Source organism: Oryzias melastigma, linkage group LG10 (genome assembly GCF_002922805.2).
Source record: "Oryzias melastigma strain HK-1 linkage group LG10, ASM292280v2, whole genome shotgun sequence".
In the NCBI taxonomy this organism is placed as follows: Eukaryota; Metazoa; Chordata; class Actinopteri; order Beloniformes; family Adrianichthyidae; genus Oryzias; species Oryzias melastigma.
This window is the reverse complement of record NC_050521.1, coordinates 14,898,264-14,915,761: the sequence shown is the minus strand read 5'-3', so window position 1 is coordinate 14,915,761 and position 17,498 is coordinate 14,898,264. Positions and strand designations below refer to the sequence as shown.

General features: G+C 36.2%; 1 protein-coding gene across 1 annotated transcript in view; it reads right to left on the bottom strand.

Moving 5' to 3' along the window:
* The window catches only part of spock1 (SPARC (osteonectin), cwcv and kazal like domains proteoglycan 1), a 109,152-nt gene that overhangs the window by 46,353 nt on the left and 45,301 nt on the right, over positions 1-17,498 (bottom strand). The window contains exons 3-4 of the mRNA XM_024283943.2: positions 11,616-11,624; positions 9,088-9,133 (exon numbers count right to left, since the gene is read on the bottom strand). Coding sequence (XP_024139711.1) covers positions 9,088-9,133; positions 11,616-11,624 — 55 coding nt within the window. The remainder of the gene's footprint in view (positions 1-9,087; positions 9,134-11,615; positions 11,625-17,498) is intronic.

The following is a 17,498-nucleotide window of genomic DNA, read 5'->3' as shown; positions in this document are numbered from 1 at the left end:
TTTGTCGTTATTATTTATAAGTACCTAATATGTTTTCAAAAGTATGTGTTGCAAATGATAACGATCAGACAGACAATTATGGCGGTGTCAAACAGCATCTATCGTCTGTGAAAGATAAAAGTCCATCAGGATCGTCTCCTTCACCCCTTGTTTGAGTTGCTTGTGATTGCATACTTTATGCAGTCTTATGCAATCATTCAACACTGCTCTGGTCTGAAGTTCTCCAGCCCTGTCCTCTGCAATGAGTTTAATAGCACAAAAAGCAATAAAAGAAGAATTTCTGATTATACTATGTATTATATAGAAATAATATACATTTAAAAAAAATACACAGTAGACTGAGGCAGCAAGGACAGTTTGTTGGAAACTTCAGTTTTCTTTTGCAAAGCATAAGAAAGAAACCAGACATAAAGAAAGACATGAATACAACTGGGTCAGTGGCAGCAATAAGCAGCTCCTAAATTATTAAATAAATATGCCTGAATACAACACCCAATTAATTCTCACAGGCTTTTAGTGTGTGTGTTTGTTTACCGCCGTTGATTCACAGTCACCTATTATTTGTCGTTATGCAATTTCCATTTGATGAACTCAATATGTCAAGAATGATATAAAACTTTGGAGAGGCAATGAGCAGATAAGTAATGGTGGGAGGAAGCTCCTCAACGAGTAACCAGGAGAACAAGTGAACCTGAAGGCAACCCGGAGGGACAGGAAATGTGTTTAAAGGCGAAATGACAGAGGAAATTGGCTGGTTGCACGAGTGTTTAGCAAGATTTTTGTGTTCAGCTGCAATTGAAATAAAGCAAAGAATATAACTGGTATACATTTAATCCCCCTGCAGTCAAAAATTGGACCTAAACAAGATCAAATATCAGTTTTTTTTTTTCTTGCTTGTTTCAGGAGTTGCCACAATGAACCACTCCACCATTTGCACATCGGGATTTGGGTTCAGTTTTTCAGTTTTACTTTAGACTTTTCAACTCTGAATGAATGGTAGAATATGGTACAATGAGTGAGATGCAGAAAAAAATGTCACCAAAAATAAAATTGATTGACTTTTACTGCAATAACAGGAATTCTGCAGAAAACAGAGCAACTTTTTTGTTCATACAGCAAAATATAAAGCAAAATACATCATCTTCGAACAGCAATTTAATAAAAAAAGTAAATAATAATAATAATTAAAAAAAAACAGTCCCAAATATTTCCTCCAATAAAAAAATAGAGCTGTTTGAGTTCAGATCATATCACTTTTAAGTCTTTTCATCTAGGAAAGCACATTATTCAGCCAAGGCTAGAACTTTGTTCACTTAGTAAAAGCACACTCATGGATTCAGACCATCTGAGGATAAAACAGAGTTATGTGAGGATTAAAGCTGAAAAACAGGAAAGAGACAGGGGCATGATTATTAATATATTATTACACTTATAATTCATATGGAGTAGTGTAAAGAAGAAAGTACAGCCACTTTCAGATTGGGTACTTCATAATTCTAAGTTTTAGAATCAGTGGGTATCAGTTTAAGCAGTTCTAGGCAATGCCCCGCCCCCAGTGGAACCAGGTAATTTCTGATTGGCTAATCTTTGAACTGGCTTTTTGCTTAAAGACATTATCTATGTCTTTCATGTATGGAAAAAAAATGGAATGATTCTTAAACATGACACTATGTTTGACCTAAATGACATGTCAACTCCTCCCTAAACTTAGCAAGTACATAAACACATTTTTACATTATGTATTATACAAATATATAAATAAATCAATCCAAGCGTTTATTAAAGGAAATTATTTGTCTTCCTTGTAGCCATTGCAAAGATATTTTCAAAAATGTTAAAAAACTATGGTTTTAATCTCTACAGCATGTAGGGAAATATGGCTAAAATAAGAAAAACGCACAATAGGTCTCTGCTGCTTCACACTGACTTTTGGGATCAAATATATGTTCTCTCAGCTTCACAAAAGCCCTCTGATCAACAGCTGGACCTCATTAAACTGTATGGAGCTTGGAAAACTCATTTATTATTCTCTGTGCCACCAACAAGCAGTTTGTGATCCCACCAAATTCATCCATATGTCTGAGAGGAGCATTAATCTCAGAGTGATTGATCAGTGGACTGAATTTCTCCTTCATCAACCTTCTTGGTGCTGTTACGTCTCCAAGGAGGACCTGAGACTCATCCATCGGACTGAAGTCAGCAGCCAGTGATCAATCCTCCTACGCTTCCGTCCATATTGATTCCAATTCAAATCATGTAATCAACCATTTTCTGTACACATGTTTCGCTTTGAATATATACTTGTATGATGTGGACCCTTTGTGTTACAATTGGTACACTAAAGGGCCCTATAATTAAAGTTGATTTGATTTCTCTACATACAACGATTTATAGTATTTTTGTGCCCATTCTCTAAAACTAACTCCTCACGTAGCTCCCAAATTAGAAAAATTATCTCCATGACTGACTGCATGCTCATTAAATTTGAAATTCCACTCACAGATCTATTAATTTAATCAACTTGATTTCTTTTTTCGGCTCTAAAGCTTGGAGCCAAACTTAAATGGACCAGAACACCAACTAATCATTAACTCTAAAGACAGAAACCGAAGGAAATGTCACCTAATGGTTCTGTTTTGCTAAGAAAAAGAAGTAAAGGCATTCTCTATCACATTATAAATCACAATTAAAGTCAAACCAGATTCGACTGTGATGCTTGCAGTGCCAGCTGGATGGTTGTAGCACTGACTGGAGAAGGAGTCCGGGCACTTGATGCTAGCAAATGCTCCAAAAACAGGAACCAGATTGTCTAACTGACTTGTATTACTTCTGTGCTGTCTAATTGTTTCTGCTGTCCATTACTCCCAGCTGTGCTGCTGATGTGTGTGTGTGTGTGTGTGTGTGTATTGGGGGGGATTCTCCTGCTGCAGTGGAGAAAACAGTCTGCAGTCATGTTGGAACACAACAAAAAAGTGTTGCGCTGCTGCAGCAGAACCACAAGATTGGTTAAAACACAAAGTTGCATCATTTGAGTCAGAAAATGTTTTGCACTTTTCAACTTTCATTGGATGAATGTGGTTGAAAGCTGAAATGGTTTCTTACAAGAACAGAAATTTAAACAAACTGTGCCGACTGATATGTTATGACACCGCTGGTCATCATGTAGGCAAGTTTCCATTTCTCTGTTTTTCAAGACCCATAAAAAATGCACTTTGTATTCATTGGACCTATCTGCTTTTGAAATATAAAAAAAGAAATGTGTAAAGAACAAAAAAAAGACTTAACAAAAACTAAACTATTGAGACAGATGGTACAGTAGTTTCAATTTTGTTCTATATTCAATGCTAATTCTATGAGAATCTTCGTCTCAGCATTCAACATACTTAACTCACATTTTGCATCAATTCACATTTTGTAATTTATTCTGAAAATTACAGCTGCATTTTTTATAAGGTTGAAAATATATTTTTCAGCCCTTTCAGGAATGGCTGTGTCATTGCAGCAAGGTCTTGCTGTGTCGCTGAGCAGACAGGAAGCAGCAAAACTGCTGTTTATGCAAAAGCACTGTCTATTCAGATGGAAGCTCTGTTTATAGCTCATTTAAAAAGTTTATGTTTTACATTTAAATTTGTTAAATAAAAAAATCATTAAAAAAGTTGTTAAAATTGTTTTCTTTAGTTTAAAAATACGTTTGAACACTTTAAACAATAACTCATGAATTTTCTTTAAATACTTGGATGTATTCAATAAAAGGGAGATACATTCTTACTATTTTTGTTCCTTAAAAAATGTACTTTCATCTCAGTATTGTGACTTTCCACATGTTAAATTTACCAACAGACAAATGAGAAGGGCAAAAAGTTAGGGTAACATTTTAGATTGAGGTGTTGCAAACACTCAATTTAATGTTGACAAAGATAGTTTATACAGTTCTTGAGCTTCTAAACAGTTTATAAGTATGAGCTTTGTAGACAACAGGCTAAAAAAAATGTACTAAGCATGTTAACAAACCACATTTGACTTATTGTGCTAATAAATTCCTTATTAACACCTACAAACATACTAATTTTGTTTGTTAATGTGCTAATAAAGCGTATTAAGGGAATTGCATTATAAGTGTTATCAAAGTTAGTGTTCCTATAGAATTGACAAAATCTCACTTTTTTTCTCACAGTTTTGACTTTATATTTATATATATATATATATATATATATATATATATATATATATATTAACTTCCAACGTCATTCTTTGAAACCCATGAAAAGAATAATGTTATCAGATTTATTTAAATTTCCTTTGCTAAAATGTGAGCTCAATTATAAATATTCAGATTGTAATCTAAGATTGGTTAAAAAAGTGTGTATGTGTGCTTGAGAGGACTTTTTAATTAGCCTTTTTTTGCTGATAAATCCAGTCCTTTTCATGTCAGAGCCCTTTGCAGTAAAAGGGGTGGAAAGATTATGAGTTGATTCATAGTTTAGTAGATTTATTTGGCTTAGTTTTTCTTTTCTTTTCTTCCTTTTTTTTGCTTGATGTGTCAAAACAGGTATTTCAAGTCACCTGGTTGTTTTAGAAAAGCTGTCCAGGGTTCTTCCCTTCCTGCTCCTTGACTACTAAAATCTATATAAAGTGAGACTATGTAGTGCCTTTAATTTTTAAAGCAATTTTGACACCATAATCACCACTTCACTGATTTCTAAAACCTAATAAATATGAACATTCTACAAAGACTATTTGCGAATCTATTGTGTACTGAAGATGAAAACTTAGATTATCATCCATCCATCCATTTTCCTAACCGCTTCGTCCCTTTCGGGGTCGCGGGGTTGCCGGAGCCTATCCCGGCTGCTGATGGGCAAAGGCGGGGTACACCCTGGACAGGTCGCCAGTCTGTCACAGGGCCTCAATCACACACACATTCACTCTCACATTCACACCTAGGGGCAATTTAGAGTCACCAATTAACCTATGAAGCATGTTTTTGGACGGTGGGAGGAAGCCGGAGTCCCCGGTGAAAACCCACGCATGCACGGGGAGAACATGCAAACTCCACACAGAAAGGTCCCAGCCGGGATTTGAACCGGGGCCTTCTCGCTGTGAGGCGAGAGCGCTAACCACTGCGCCACCGTGCAGCCCTAGATTATCATAATAATAATAATAATAATAAATAAAAATACATGTTCTTCATATGAAAAAATGTTCAAACACAATGCATGATGGCCTATATTTGACAATCTAGTGAGCACCGATGCACACTAGATTTTTGCACAGACTTCTGGGAAGTTTCTAGGGCACATGATTTTGGAATTGTATGCTCTAGAAATGACAAAAATACTATATAGTTCACAAAGTAATTCAAGAAACAACCAGCCAGTCTTGCAGTGTATAAAACAGCTGCTGAGGATCTTGAGTTTGCAACTCTTTCCTACTGAGATGAACCAATCAGGTAGCATGAGCTTGTTTACATACACACTTTGTCATCTGATTTTTTAAACTATCAGATTTCACAATAGGGCATATGAACAGAATAATAGTCTCCTTTCTCTGGTAACAGCAGTTATTCTATAATCAGAAATCAGACATGTTGATTTTTTACCCAGAAAGTCGATAATATCCAGAGTGCATCCATCATTCTTTCAGAATTCCACATCTCAGTAAATGGAACACAGGAGATAGAAGACCCATGATAGTGTTGCATAATCAAGGCAACTGCTATTACCTCATTGTGAGTACAAATGAGGGACAGCAGTAAAATTTATTTTTTTCTGACTTCTTAGTTTACCAAAAACACACTCATAGATTTAGGCAGGGATTTCCATATTTTCAAAATCAATATGTAAATATCACTGCTAACATTTTGATTTTAGCAAATATGTCAACAGAGTCAACTAGTAATATACAAAAACTTTTTGTAACTGATCTGATTCCATATGATCTGTTTTTGTTTGTGCAGTACCTCTTTTGGGGTTTGAAATTATTTTAGAGGCTAAATCAGACTGACACAGAGGATTTACATATAAACACTTGCACTTTTAGTCCCCTGTCAGGGTGTGCTGCATACCTTGTGTTTTGAGTCATATTTAAGAACTCCATGAAGAACACGATGCACTGAGGCAAGGCTGTTCTCGTCAGGCTAAGCATCCACAAGGAGCTGGCCCAGATAAACCTGCTCAGCAAGTCCTTCCCTGAAGAATTATAGTTACTGTGCTAGATATGCAAAATCCAGCCCACAAATAACAGAAAAAGCTAAACAGCTGGAAGATTTAAGGTTCGGTGTGCTGCCTTGGAGAGCTGCAGTCCAATTAACCCCTTTCAAACTGTGGGAGAGTTTGAGCATGTGCACAGGCGGCTACGAGGCTGTGCGTGAGTATGTGGGTGAAATCATGTTTGTAATAATTGACTTTAGCAGAGAGTTACTGGGGATGTAAGAGCATTACACACTTGAGTGTAGCTGATAGAAGGGACTTGGCATTCTTTCTATACAGTAGTAAATCCATAATCACCAAGCCGTGTGAAGAAGAAATTTATTTCCAATAATTAAATGCAGTTGCTAACCTCCTCAAAGTTCCCGTGTCTGTTTTGTATAATCACTTTAAACACTTTGCAGAATTGTCTTTTGAACTTTTCGAAGTAAAGTTACCTACGCTTTATGTAAGCTGGTCCACTTTTAAATTACCCGCCCACACAAAGGTGCTTCAAAACCTGTGAATCATTTTGACTTATTTTTACATTTGAATATATGAAACCAAATAGAAACCAAATGAAAAGAACCATAAACATTTAACTTTTTTGGCATTGTTAGACCAGCCTGTCACAGCGTTACTATTTGATTTACAATTTCTATTCACTAATCTGCTTACAATTGAGTCATTCATCAATTATTAGTGCCGGAAAATTCAAAATCTCACTATTGAGCAGCTTCTGAGTAAGCTAAAGTGGCTCCTTAGTTTGCACCTGTGTGTGTGTCTAGATAAATATGAGCTTGATGTAAATTCCAGGTGTGTTGCTCGTGTGAGAGCACAAACAGTGACTGACAATCATAATTTATTAGCGCAGTAAACAAACCCCAACTCCAACAGGCGAGGAGTTCATGTTGTTGTGACTCTGTCTGAGTGAGCACACTGTGCTCTTTGAACATGCTTACATCCTGGAACATGCTGTACAGAACATGCAACATGAAAAAAAAAAAAAAGATTGTTGATGGTTGTTGTGCTATTCAATATTCATTTATTGATAATTACATAAAACTGCCATGTGTTCTGCCTTGAAGCTAAACATGAACCACTCACAGGATGCTCATCTGCATGTGCAACGTGCACGTCTACCCCGATGTGGAAGCTGCAGCATGGAGAGGATGAATGACCTGATAAAGGAGCTCATTTATCTATACAACAGTGACATAAGTTACATGATAAATTGCAAGTAGGAAAATCCAGCATATGTTACACAGCTTTAACCCTTTTCATGACCTAACTATAACAATAAAAATAATTTCATTACCAACAAATGTTTCTTTAGCAACTGTAAGAATTTTATATAGTTTTGCAGCAAGTCCATGTTCTCCTTTGTAATACAAGACATGTATGCTAGATGAAGAATACTTTTGGCTTTGAAGGTGAAACTGATGCTACAAACATTTTTGGGACACAAATAGTGACACTTAATGGAATCAATCTTATCTGTGAACGATATGAAAATATGATTTTCATCTGAGTGAGTCTTTCAAAAGATGATATGCAAATAAATGACCAAGCAACTATTGGCAATAAATGTTGTACCTATTGTATTTGAATTTATAATAAATACATTTAATTTTACATCTAATCAAAAGGCCTAACATCATGTATCACACCTGACATTTTATGTCTTCCACACCTAAATGAGGACACGACACAGGAGGCATGTTGCTAATCTGATTACCTGACAGCATGTGGCCGCATCAGCTGGTTTATTCATAAATCATTTTTTGATTGCAAAAACAGAAAAAAAGAGCTATGTTTCAATTAAATGTAAAAATGAAACAACCCTTCACAAACATTTGAAAGCAACATGTCTATGCTGTTTCTGAAGAAGATATCGGGTATTCATCTGTATGTTGACATGAGAAATCAATTCCGCACACTTTGTAATTAATATTGGTGCTTCGGCAAGCCTTGACTTCATGCACCAGCAGATCCATATGGATTAGTGTTAGACACAACACGTGTGGTGCTGATGCAGAGCCACGGCTGTGGTTGGAAGTGGAAAAACAAGAATGTTCAAAGAGATTTATTTTTTTTTCCAAAAAACGTAAAAAAAAATGCCTTAATATGTTCAAGAAATGCACCTTGACAAAATGCATGCACTATTACTCCATTATTCTTTTCGTATAGAAAAAAAAAAACATTATTTTGCCTCTATTTGACCACGTGCCACATGGTTCCTCTTTTTTAGAAAAATAAAATTTTTCATTTATCCCATCATTTAAAAAAAATCATAATCACAAACAAAATATATGAATGCATTACAGTCAACTGAATTACAGTCTTCATATTCTGCTGTGCTGTCAGACCTCCAGCTGCTGGTGGAAGTCTCGCCACATTCCCCTCCTCATCAGGCTCATTACCCTCAACAGTTCACTCTTGTTCAGTCCTTAGATTATTTCATGTCTTTTTGCCTCTTTGTTCTTGACCCTTTTTCTCCGTTTGCAGATGAGTTTACCTGAGGATTCACAAATGTTCTGACCTTTGCTTTCATACTCGAGTTACCCCTTTTGGATTGTTTGTTGGATTTACTTCTCACCACCACTCTGATCATCACATCCTGTCTGGTTTTCTCAGAGGATTCATCAAATCCTCCTGAGCACTTCAGATAATAACATCCCTGATCCTCCTCCACAACTGGTAAGTTACTCCAGAGTCGATACGTCTTAAATCCTTCCACCCATTTAATTAAAATGTAAAATGAATTAGCCTTTTTATAGGTTATCTGAAATTTTATTTAAATAATATACACATTGTATATGTTGCCACAAGAAAGAATTGCATTTTTTCACAGAATGACATAAAATTTATATTAATGCTTAAAAAAAAATTAGCTACTCACCGTGGTCGAGAGATTTAGCAGGAACCCAACTTTTGAAGTAGTCATCCTGGAAGGAACAACAAAAATAAAAAAGGATTATGAAAAAAATACAAACATAAAACAATGCTAATCATAGTAGTTTTGCTATTTTTCTTTTTGGACCAGAAAACAAAACAGTCAGTTTCTAAGGAAATGTGTCTGCAGTGAGTAAATTTACTGACAAAGAAAAGGCTCAAGCTTATGTAGACACTTACAGGGGATATAAATCTACCCACAAACCTGCTCACCGGGAAGCAAAGAGAGCTAGTGGCAAAAGCAATTTTAACACCCAGCTATTAAAAAGTGATCTGAGTGTTTAAAAGAAAGTAATGCCACTTTGCTTGTGGTACTTTACCAGCAGCATTAATCATAACAATACTTCACTGTGAAAATATTATAAAAGGAAAAAACTGCCAAAAAATAATTCTAGAATATGTTTTTTTAGGGATTTTTCTGCAAGAGTTCTACACATAAAACTCAAAGATTGATTGTAGGAATAGCTTATGCCTTAGTAGTGACTGTCCAGACACAGTTAGTTTCTGAGTCTCTGCAGTTTCACCTTGAGAACAACAAACGCAGTGTGATAAACTTTTGGCAGTGACACATCTGTTCATTTTAGCTGTCTCAATAAAGGTTTGGAGAACCATCTAGTGAAAATGTGGTGACATAGCCAGCTTTGATGGTAGCGCTCTGTCACTTCAGCCCTCTAAGTGTAAACACTCTGTAAGTGTTTGGCCCTCAAATGGCCACTATAGAAATTAATCAACAACGTGGGTTAGCGCACACAGCGTTTGTCACCTAGGAAAGACTTACAGCTTCTGGGTGGTTGCTTTTCAGATTCTCTACAAATTCATTCAATTCTGCATTGAAGGCAAAATGCTGGAATCTGGGGGATCCTAACAGTGTTTATGAACAAATTGAATTTGTTCATAAACCTGCTCCAGTGTGTCATTTTAGTTGGAATATATTTGTATCTATTGTAAAATAGATGTGGTCGTTTAATGATGATTATATAGTTTTTAGCCAAAAGCAAATAACCAGTGTCGTTTTTTTAAGATATATTTTCAAAAAAGTGGTAGCAGTGCATTAGAAATTTGCCTCTGACTTGTGGGAGGAACTGTTCAAGTAAGCCCCCTCTAATATCCCATCATCCCTTTGTTCACACTAACCCTAAGCTAACATGACAGCGCAGCAAAAACGGTGAGTATTATCTGAGATATATTCAGTGGCACTATATCCAGGTCAAACAACATGGCTGGTCTTACCACAGTTTTGAATAGCTTTTCTTTCATTTGAGCTGAAACTCTTCTATCACACCTGAGACTTTTCTCACCCATTCCAACCTGCCTGTACTCGCTTCTTTATTTCTATTCCACACTGTCCATTACTCTGGACTGTTGACCCTAGATACTTCAAATCCTTCTTTATCTCTTCCACTCACATTCAGACACACCGTCTTACTGCGGCTAACCTTCATTCCTCTCCCTTCCAGGACAAACTTTCACTTCTCTAGCTTCTCTTCCACCTGTTCCCTGCTCTCACTACAAATCACAACATCATCTGCAAACATCATCGTCCATGGTGATTCCTGTCAAACCTCTTGTGTCAGCCTGTCCATCACCATTGCATATAGGATGGGGCTCAGAGCTGATCCCTGATGTAATACCACCTCCACCTTTGCAGGACTGAAGGTTTAAAGAATGTGCCACTTACAGTCGTCAGTTGCTGACTATATATTATTCAGAATATGCTCAGAAAAATGTAAGCAAAAACAACTTTTTTTGCAGGAGCTCAATCGTTTTACTGTTATCTCACAGTGTGCATTATAGGGTTTTGTTCTGGTGATTGGCGTGCACAGTTAGAGCCCTTTTTTCTCCATAGATGCTTCAGGAGTGCAATAGAACATTTAACAGCATGGCAGCTTTGACATTTTAAACCTACATATTTCTGAAGAACAGTTGTTCTTGTTGAAAAGGTTAAAGTGTCATTGTTCAAAAAGTAAAAGAATGAGAAAATCAAAAATGCTTCTTTTTCAGCTGCACAAAAGCTCTGAGCTTCACCACACATTTCCAACCTCTGCAATAGTCTTCAAACTGAATGGAAATAGCATCATCATCTTTGGGTGTCTTTATATTCAGGGTTTGTCATGTCAAAATGACTGACTTTATTCTAGAGAATACAATCACTCAATCACTGCAAGTTAGAAAGCTTAAAATCTATAAAACGGCATGCCGGCATCTTAATATTCTGAACTATCCTGCACTGTGCCTGACCAGACATCAAACCTGCTGTGCATTCAAATCAGCAATACTGCTCCAGCTTCTCAGGGTGATTCGCTGTGGCGACCCCTGAAGGGAGAAGCCAAAAGGAAACAAACATCTACGGCTTCTCTTATATGTCTTTAAGTAGATGTCAGACAAACACTGCAATGTCTGGGGCTTCCTGGGAGGAACTGTGTTATTTCTCTTTAAAATAGCATTTGAAGTCAAAGAAACAATGACTATACTCACCTCTGCTTCCTGGAAATGATTGCAGAGGGCACAGGAGAATTGCGAGGAGAGAGAAGAGAAAGAAGGAAAGGTCAGTAATTATGGCACAGTATGCTATGCCCATCAGATCCATTACAACCCTATGTGACTCACTCGGAATACCAAGCTCAACTCCAGAGATCCGTTTAATGCAAATCTAATTCTGAAGCCGGCTGATTACCGCAGAACTCACACGTACACGCACTTGCAGTTTTATTTGACGTGGCATGTAATTTGAAACACAACGAGGCCAAATTGTGATGGCAGAGTAGCATTACAGCGTAAAGGAAATCAGAGAGAGGAGAGAGACACGGACACTGTGCAGAAACTGATTCAATGGGGGGAAAAGTAAATTATTCCACCGTCATTCTATTGCACTACAATCTAATGTGAGACTGTAAAGAAAGTTTAGCACGAGGAAAACTCGAGAGATAAAAGGGCACACTATGCATATGTCTGATAAACCTTCTTTTCATAGAATTATCAATATATAAAAGAAGTGCTACAATTTGCCAAAACAAGAAAAGGATATTAAACAGTGAAATAAATTATATAACAAGTGCTACCTCTTATTTTTAACTTCATTATTAGAATGAATTAAAATGAGAGAGCTGGACTCTTCAGACAGACTAGAAAAACTTTTATTTTGTTCAAGTGTTTAAATAAAAAAAAACTATACCAACAATCATTCCAACTCAAAGTCATTACTATCAACCATCACCACCATGAATAATTACTTGTGTTGCAGCCTGGAAATATTAAGTTAATTTATTTTAATTAGATATTGTCCAGGAGAGATGTTTTAGCAATAATCAAAATTTTTCTATCTTAGTTTTGAGAAAAATTTCTTATTTTAGTTATTTGCTATTTTATTTTGAATAATATTTCCTTTTTGTTGGAATGTGCGGATGTGCAGAAGAAGAGATGCGTCTATGGTTTGGTATGTGATCACGTTCTCTTGCTCCGGCAGTCTCAGAGAAAGCATCAAAGAAAAAAAAGCACTCAGTTCGGGCCAAATAAAGTTGCAAAAAATGAAAACGGAGTCCTGTCCATTTTCAAAGGTGCAACACTTCTACGGATCATTTTATCTCTAAGTTCAAATCTCCCTTGGCAACGGATAAAGTCCATGTAAATGACCATAAACATGCATGTGCATTTCGGGCTTCCTTGTTCAAACCTCTCTTATTGAGTCACTTCGCAAGTTTCTACAACTACTTCCGGGCTCTACGTAGAAAACACGTGGCCATTGAACACGCAAAAGAACGTTAAACCAGATCATAATTTGACCAATCAGGGACTTGGATGGATAACATCCCTTCTAATTCAGAGAAGTTCCAACAAATTGATCACCAAGGAGAAATTAATAGCGATTTTTGCCTGACAGGAATTCTACGACACCAAGTCTTTCGTATTGGAGTTAATAGTAGAGAAAAAGCCTTACAAAGACTTACAAGATTTGCACCACTTTGATTATTTGCTTTCATCTTTCTTCCAGCAATAGTTGTGCTAGAAAACACTAGCAATAGAACAAGAAGAGTCCAGAGTGAACACCATGGGCCAGTGTGAACATAGCTCTAGAGCTTTGTATGGTCATTTCTGTAAAACGTGAGTTGAAGAGAACATGTAGGATTTATTGCCCCATCAGGATTTTGATGTTGCTCTTTCTCTACGATAATGATAAATGGTAAACGACGAATACTGTACTTATATAGCACTTTACTACCTTCTTAGTAGTACCAATGCGTTTTACAATAACAGTATTATTAACTCATACACACAAATTAACAGTTTTGCTGTCTGACATTGGTTGACACATGTGCAGACAAGGCTGGAACAGAGTCTGCAATCTTCCAAATAGAGGTTGACCGCTCTGTCTCAGCACCATGGTCTTTACCCATATCAAGCACTGTTTAATTTAATCAAAGAACAGCCTTAAACATCTAAAAATGCTCTTTTGCACAAGTTGCTACCAAACATTCATATTTAGGTGAGTCTCAGCGATGACCTTTCTCTGCAAGAGTCCCTCATTAACAGTTTAGTACGCTTATCTATAAAGTATGAGCTGCCCGCTCAGGTCACTGTTCCAATGTCATTCAAAGCTTTTAAAAAGATTACGAGGAGATAAAACTGGATCGTTACTATCACATCTTCTTTGATGGAGGTTTAGCTGCTAAATCCAGCTACAAGTGGAAAAAGTGTGCCTGTTCAAAGTTGCAGGCTGTAAGAGTTTATTACCAATCATAATTTTACACAGTATAATTAGGTTTTAATTAATGGTTCAATTTAAATTCTATTTCAAAAGCAGCACAATAACCGTCTGTGAAAATGGGATGCCTTCATTATAAAACCAAAGAACGAGAACCGCCTTCATTTAAATGACAATAAATGGAACCGCTGTGCTTAAACACCTTAGAGTTAAAGTGATTAATAACTCCAATGATATAGTGAGCTCCAATATAACTATGACAATGCTTCTTGCATGCGACTACTGGTTTGTTTTTTTACATTATCCATTATCATTAATAGGTAGAAAAAAATATGAGTTAATGCATAATAAGGGGTTTAAAGAAATGACACTATTAGAAATGAAATCTCCCAACAAACCCTTAAAGGCAACAAACCAAGTCACTGTTATGCGACTCAGACTTAGTTGCTGTGTTTTAACTAGTTGAATTTACAGGCTTTTGGCTTATTTCAGAGAAAAAAGAAGGATTACAGTTCTTCAAGCTAGAGGGGATGAATGCATGAGCTATGTTTTGTGGATCTGACTTGTGCTAAATCCCAGAATTTGGGGCTTTTCTGGAAGCTGATTGAAGGAGGACTGAACCAATTTGTTTAAATGGGCAATGAAACTGAAGGCCTGAGTCTTGTTGACAAAGGCTGGTGACATTGAGAGGATGGGGTGTAGTGAATTGCATGATTTCATTTTTTTTTTAGAAAAAATAAGAACTGTCAAAAATATAAATGTTTTATCAAAACCAATCAAATGTCCCTGATATCTCTTCAGTGTTCTCTCCACTGAACACACGTCCAGGAAAGAGGACAAAACGATAAAATTATGAGGGTAGGAATGCAAGTAAATAAAAAAATATTAAAAATTACATATTTAGTGGTACACTGTAAGATCTTGAACCATTGAAGGTTTCTGCTCCTTTCACAGATGATTAAGGTCCATTTTTTGAGAAGAATTAACAATCTATATCTATGATTCATCTTTAAATATTTTATGGAGGTTTAAAAATTCATTTTATATCATGTAACTGTGGGGCTGACGTATATGAACTTAAAAATCGTCTACTTTTTCAGCAAGTTTTTCTGTTTTTTTCTTTTTGGTTGAAACATGATGAAGCCATTCACTTTCTTATCAGGTTTTATTATTACACTTCATTTTCGTCTGTCTTAAACTCTCCTACTAAATCACTGCAAGCACTGAACCATTTGTAGGTCCCTCTGGAGCAAAAGCTTTGCTTTTAAAGCCAAAGTGATTTATGCTTTTTTGACACTGTGCTGTTCTTTCACAATTGCACTTGTATTCTTATGTTTTTTTTCTGTATTTTTTTTTTTTTTTGGATAAAACTGAGGCTTGTAATGTTTTGTGCTCTGCGTTGCCTAAGGGAATTACTACAGACACTTCTAACAATTAATAGTGGCATTTAACTGAGTTTTTTATATACTTTTCCACCCATAAAATAAGGTCTTGAAAATCATTTTAGTGGCACATTAACTCACAACAAAGCAACCAGCCCATTTTTTTATTTTTTATTTTTTCCACCATCTATTCCAGTAAAATATAACTGTTTTGTTTGGGTAGATGTGTTATAATAATTAAGAAAGTCTGATCATTGAGTGAGAAAACCTGATTAGAAAAGAAGAAAGTAAAAAAAAAAAATGTCCTTAGATCTTCTAATTAGGCATAATGGAAGTAAAATGAATGGAGATAAAACCAGAATAGAAATGAGCACTGTCTGTTACACAAAGACACGAGAGTCAAACCATATTCAGGCTTACGAGGCTGTGAAAGAGCGTCCGCACAGATGGGGGATTGAACTATTGGCTTGCATCCACATCGTTTAATGAGAGTTAGTCTATGTTACCTGCCAACCCTACTGTATTCATGGCAGTCTTCAGGGCTTTCAGCCATGCTACTCTGTGTTCTAGCTTTTCCTGTCGATCAGTCTATGTAATATAATATATTCTACTACAAAAGACTAATTATTGTTCAGCTTCAGTACCAAACACAAAATAGTTGCAAATTAGCAGAAGATGAATGTAAATATGACTAAAAGTACACTGAATAGATGTTTGTTTTTTTATTTAATTTTTGCAGGTAACCATGACATTAAAGACAATTGCATGATAAACCCCAACTCAAGCACACAATACTTATTTTTTTCCGTTTTGAAACCTTCTGAAATATTGAAACCCTAAGGAGTAAATAATTGTAAGTATGTAAAAATATTCACATTAACATTAAAATAGGCAAAGCCAGGCCTGGAGTGCTGCTTGAAAATGTCATAATCAGGGATGAGGATGCAAATCCCACTTTCTGAGGGGACCAAACAGCTTCAAAATTTACCATATAGGTTTTTTCTTTTAATTTTTGCTTTAATTTTCACGTTTTTTTACAACTTTGCTAAAGTCCTTCCTCCCTTTTTTCCACCCTATAATTTTCTTTTTTTTTCTTCTTCTCCCCAATCCAGTTTCTCCTTTCTCCACCAGGTCCTCACTCTTCTCTTTAGGCTACATCCTCTGATCCAATCAGGGGCCAGTGAAGCTGAGACATGAGCTTTGAGAGCAGATAGCACAACACAGCACACAGTGGCTTTTAGTGACACACTGCCTCAGATTACTGCACTGTTTGCTCTCTGCTGAGGTGAGGAATGCTAAGTAGGACTAGAACTTAGATTTGTTATTGTAATTTGATTGTTAATATAGGTAGTACAGCTTACAGTGGATAGAATTTTAGATTACTCCTTCCAAACTCAACACATTTAATAAGACACATTAAAGTCACTACAGTGATTGAAGGCAACAATGCAATTAGAGTTTATGAAAGTTCTCTTTCTGTTGCCATAAAATGAGTATTTGATTAAAAAAATTCCCAAACACTTTACCAAGTGTTTGGATTGTTGGTTATGACTCTGAGAAATGTGAGCTATCAATGTTATGACCGGCACTCAAACCAAGAGCAATTTAAGGTCATGCAATTTTGACTGAAGGGGCGAGCAGAAATGAGAATGCTAATGCAGCAGCACCACAATTACCGCCAGAGACTTGAGTGCATCTACACCCACAGAGAAAGCCGATCAACCACAACTACAGTTGTAATTTTTATTCCTAAGCTGTAGATATCTTGACTAAAAATATGCCTTGGTTGCCTTTTTTCCCTCATTTTTTATGACTATACTGTTGCATTTATTTATAACTGTTTCCAATTTTTGCATTTTTTACAATTTTCCTTTACTTAATTTAATCTTTTTTATGATTTTCATTTTGCCCTGCGATGGACTGGTGTACTACCAATGGTATCCACTGCCTTTGTTTGACAATTGGATAGGCTCCAGCAACCATGTGTGAGAGGATTCTGTGGTCTAACTTGGTTTTCAAATTGTTTTTGATAACTTTTTGAGTTGCCCTTCGTCAATCTCACTGGTTTCAAGCTCATCATGATCCATGTCTCTCATCATTTCAGTTAATTGCCTTCAGTCTATTTAAGTGTCTGTTTTCAGTTAATCTGTTCTGCTTTGTCACCCTTTTTGTCCCCCCATGGTTTTTGCTATGTTGTGGTCAGTTAATTAAGTATATTTAAGTATATATTGGGTTCTAAATTACCAGTTCCTGACACCGTGGCCCCGAAAATTGGTT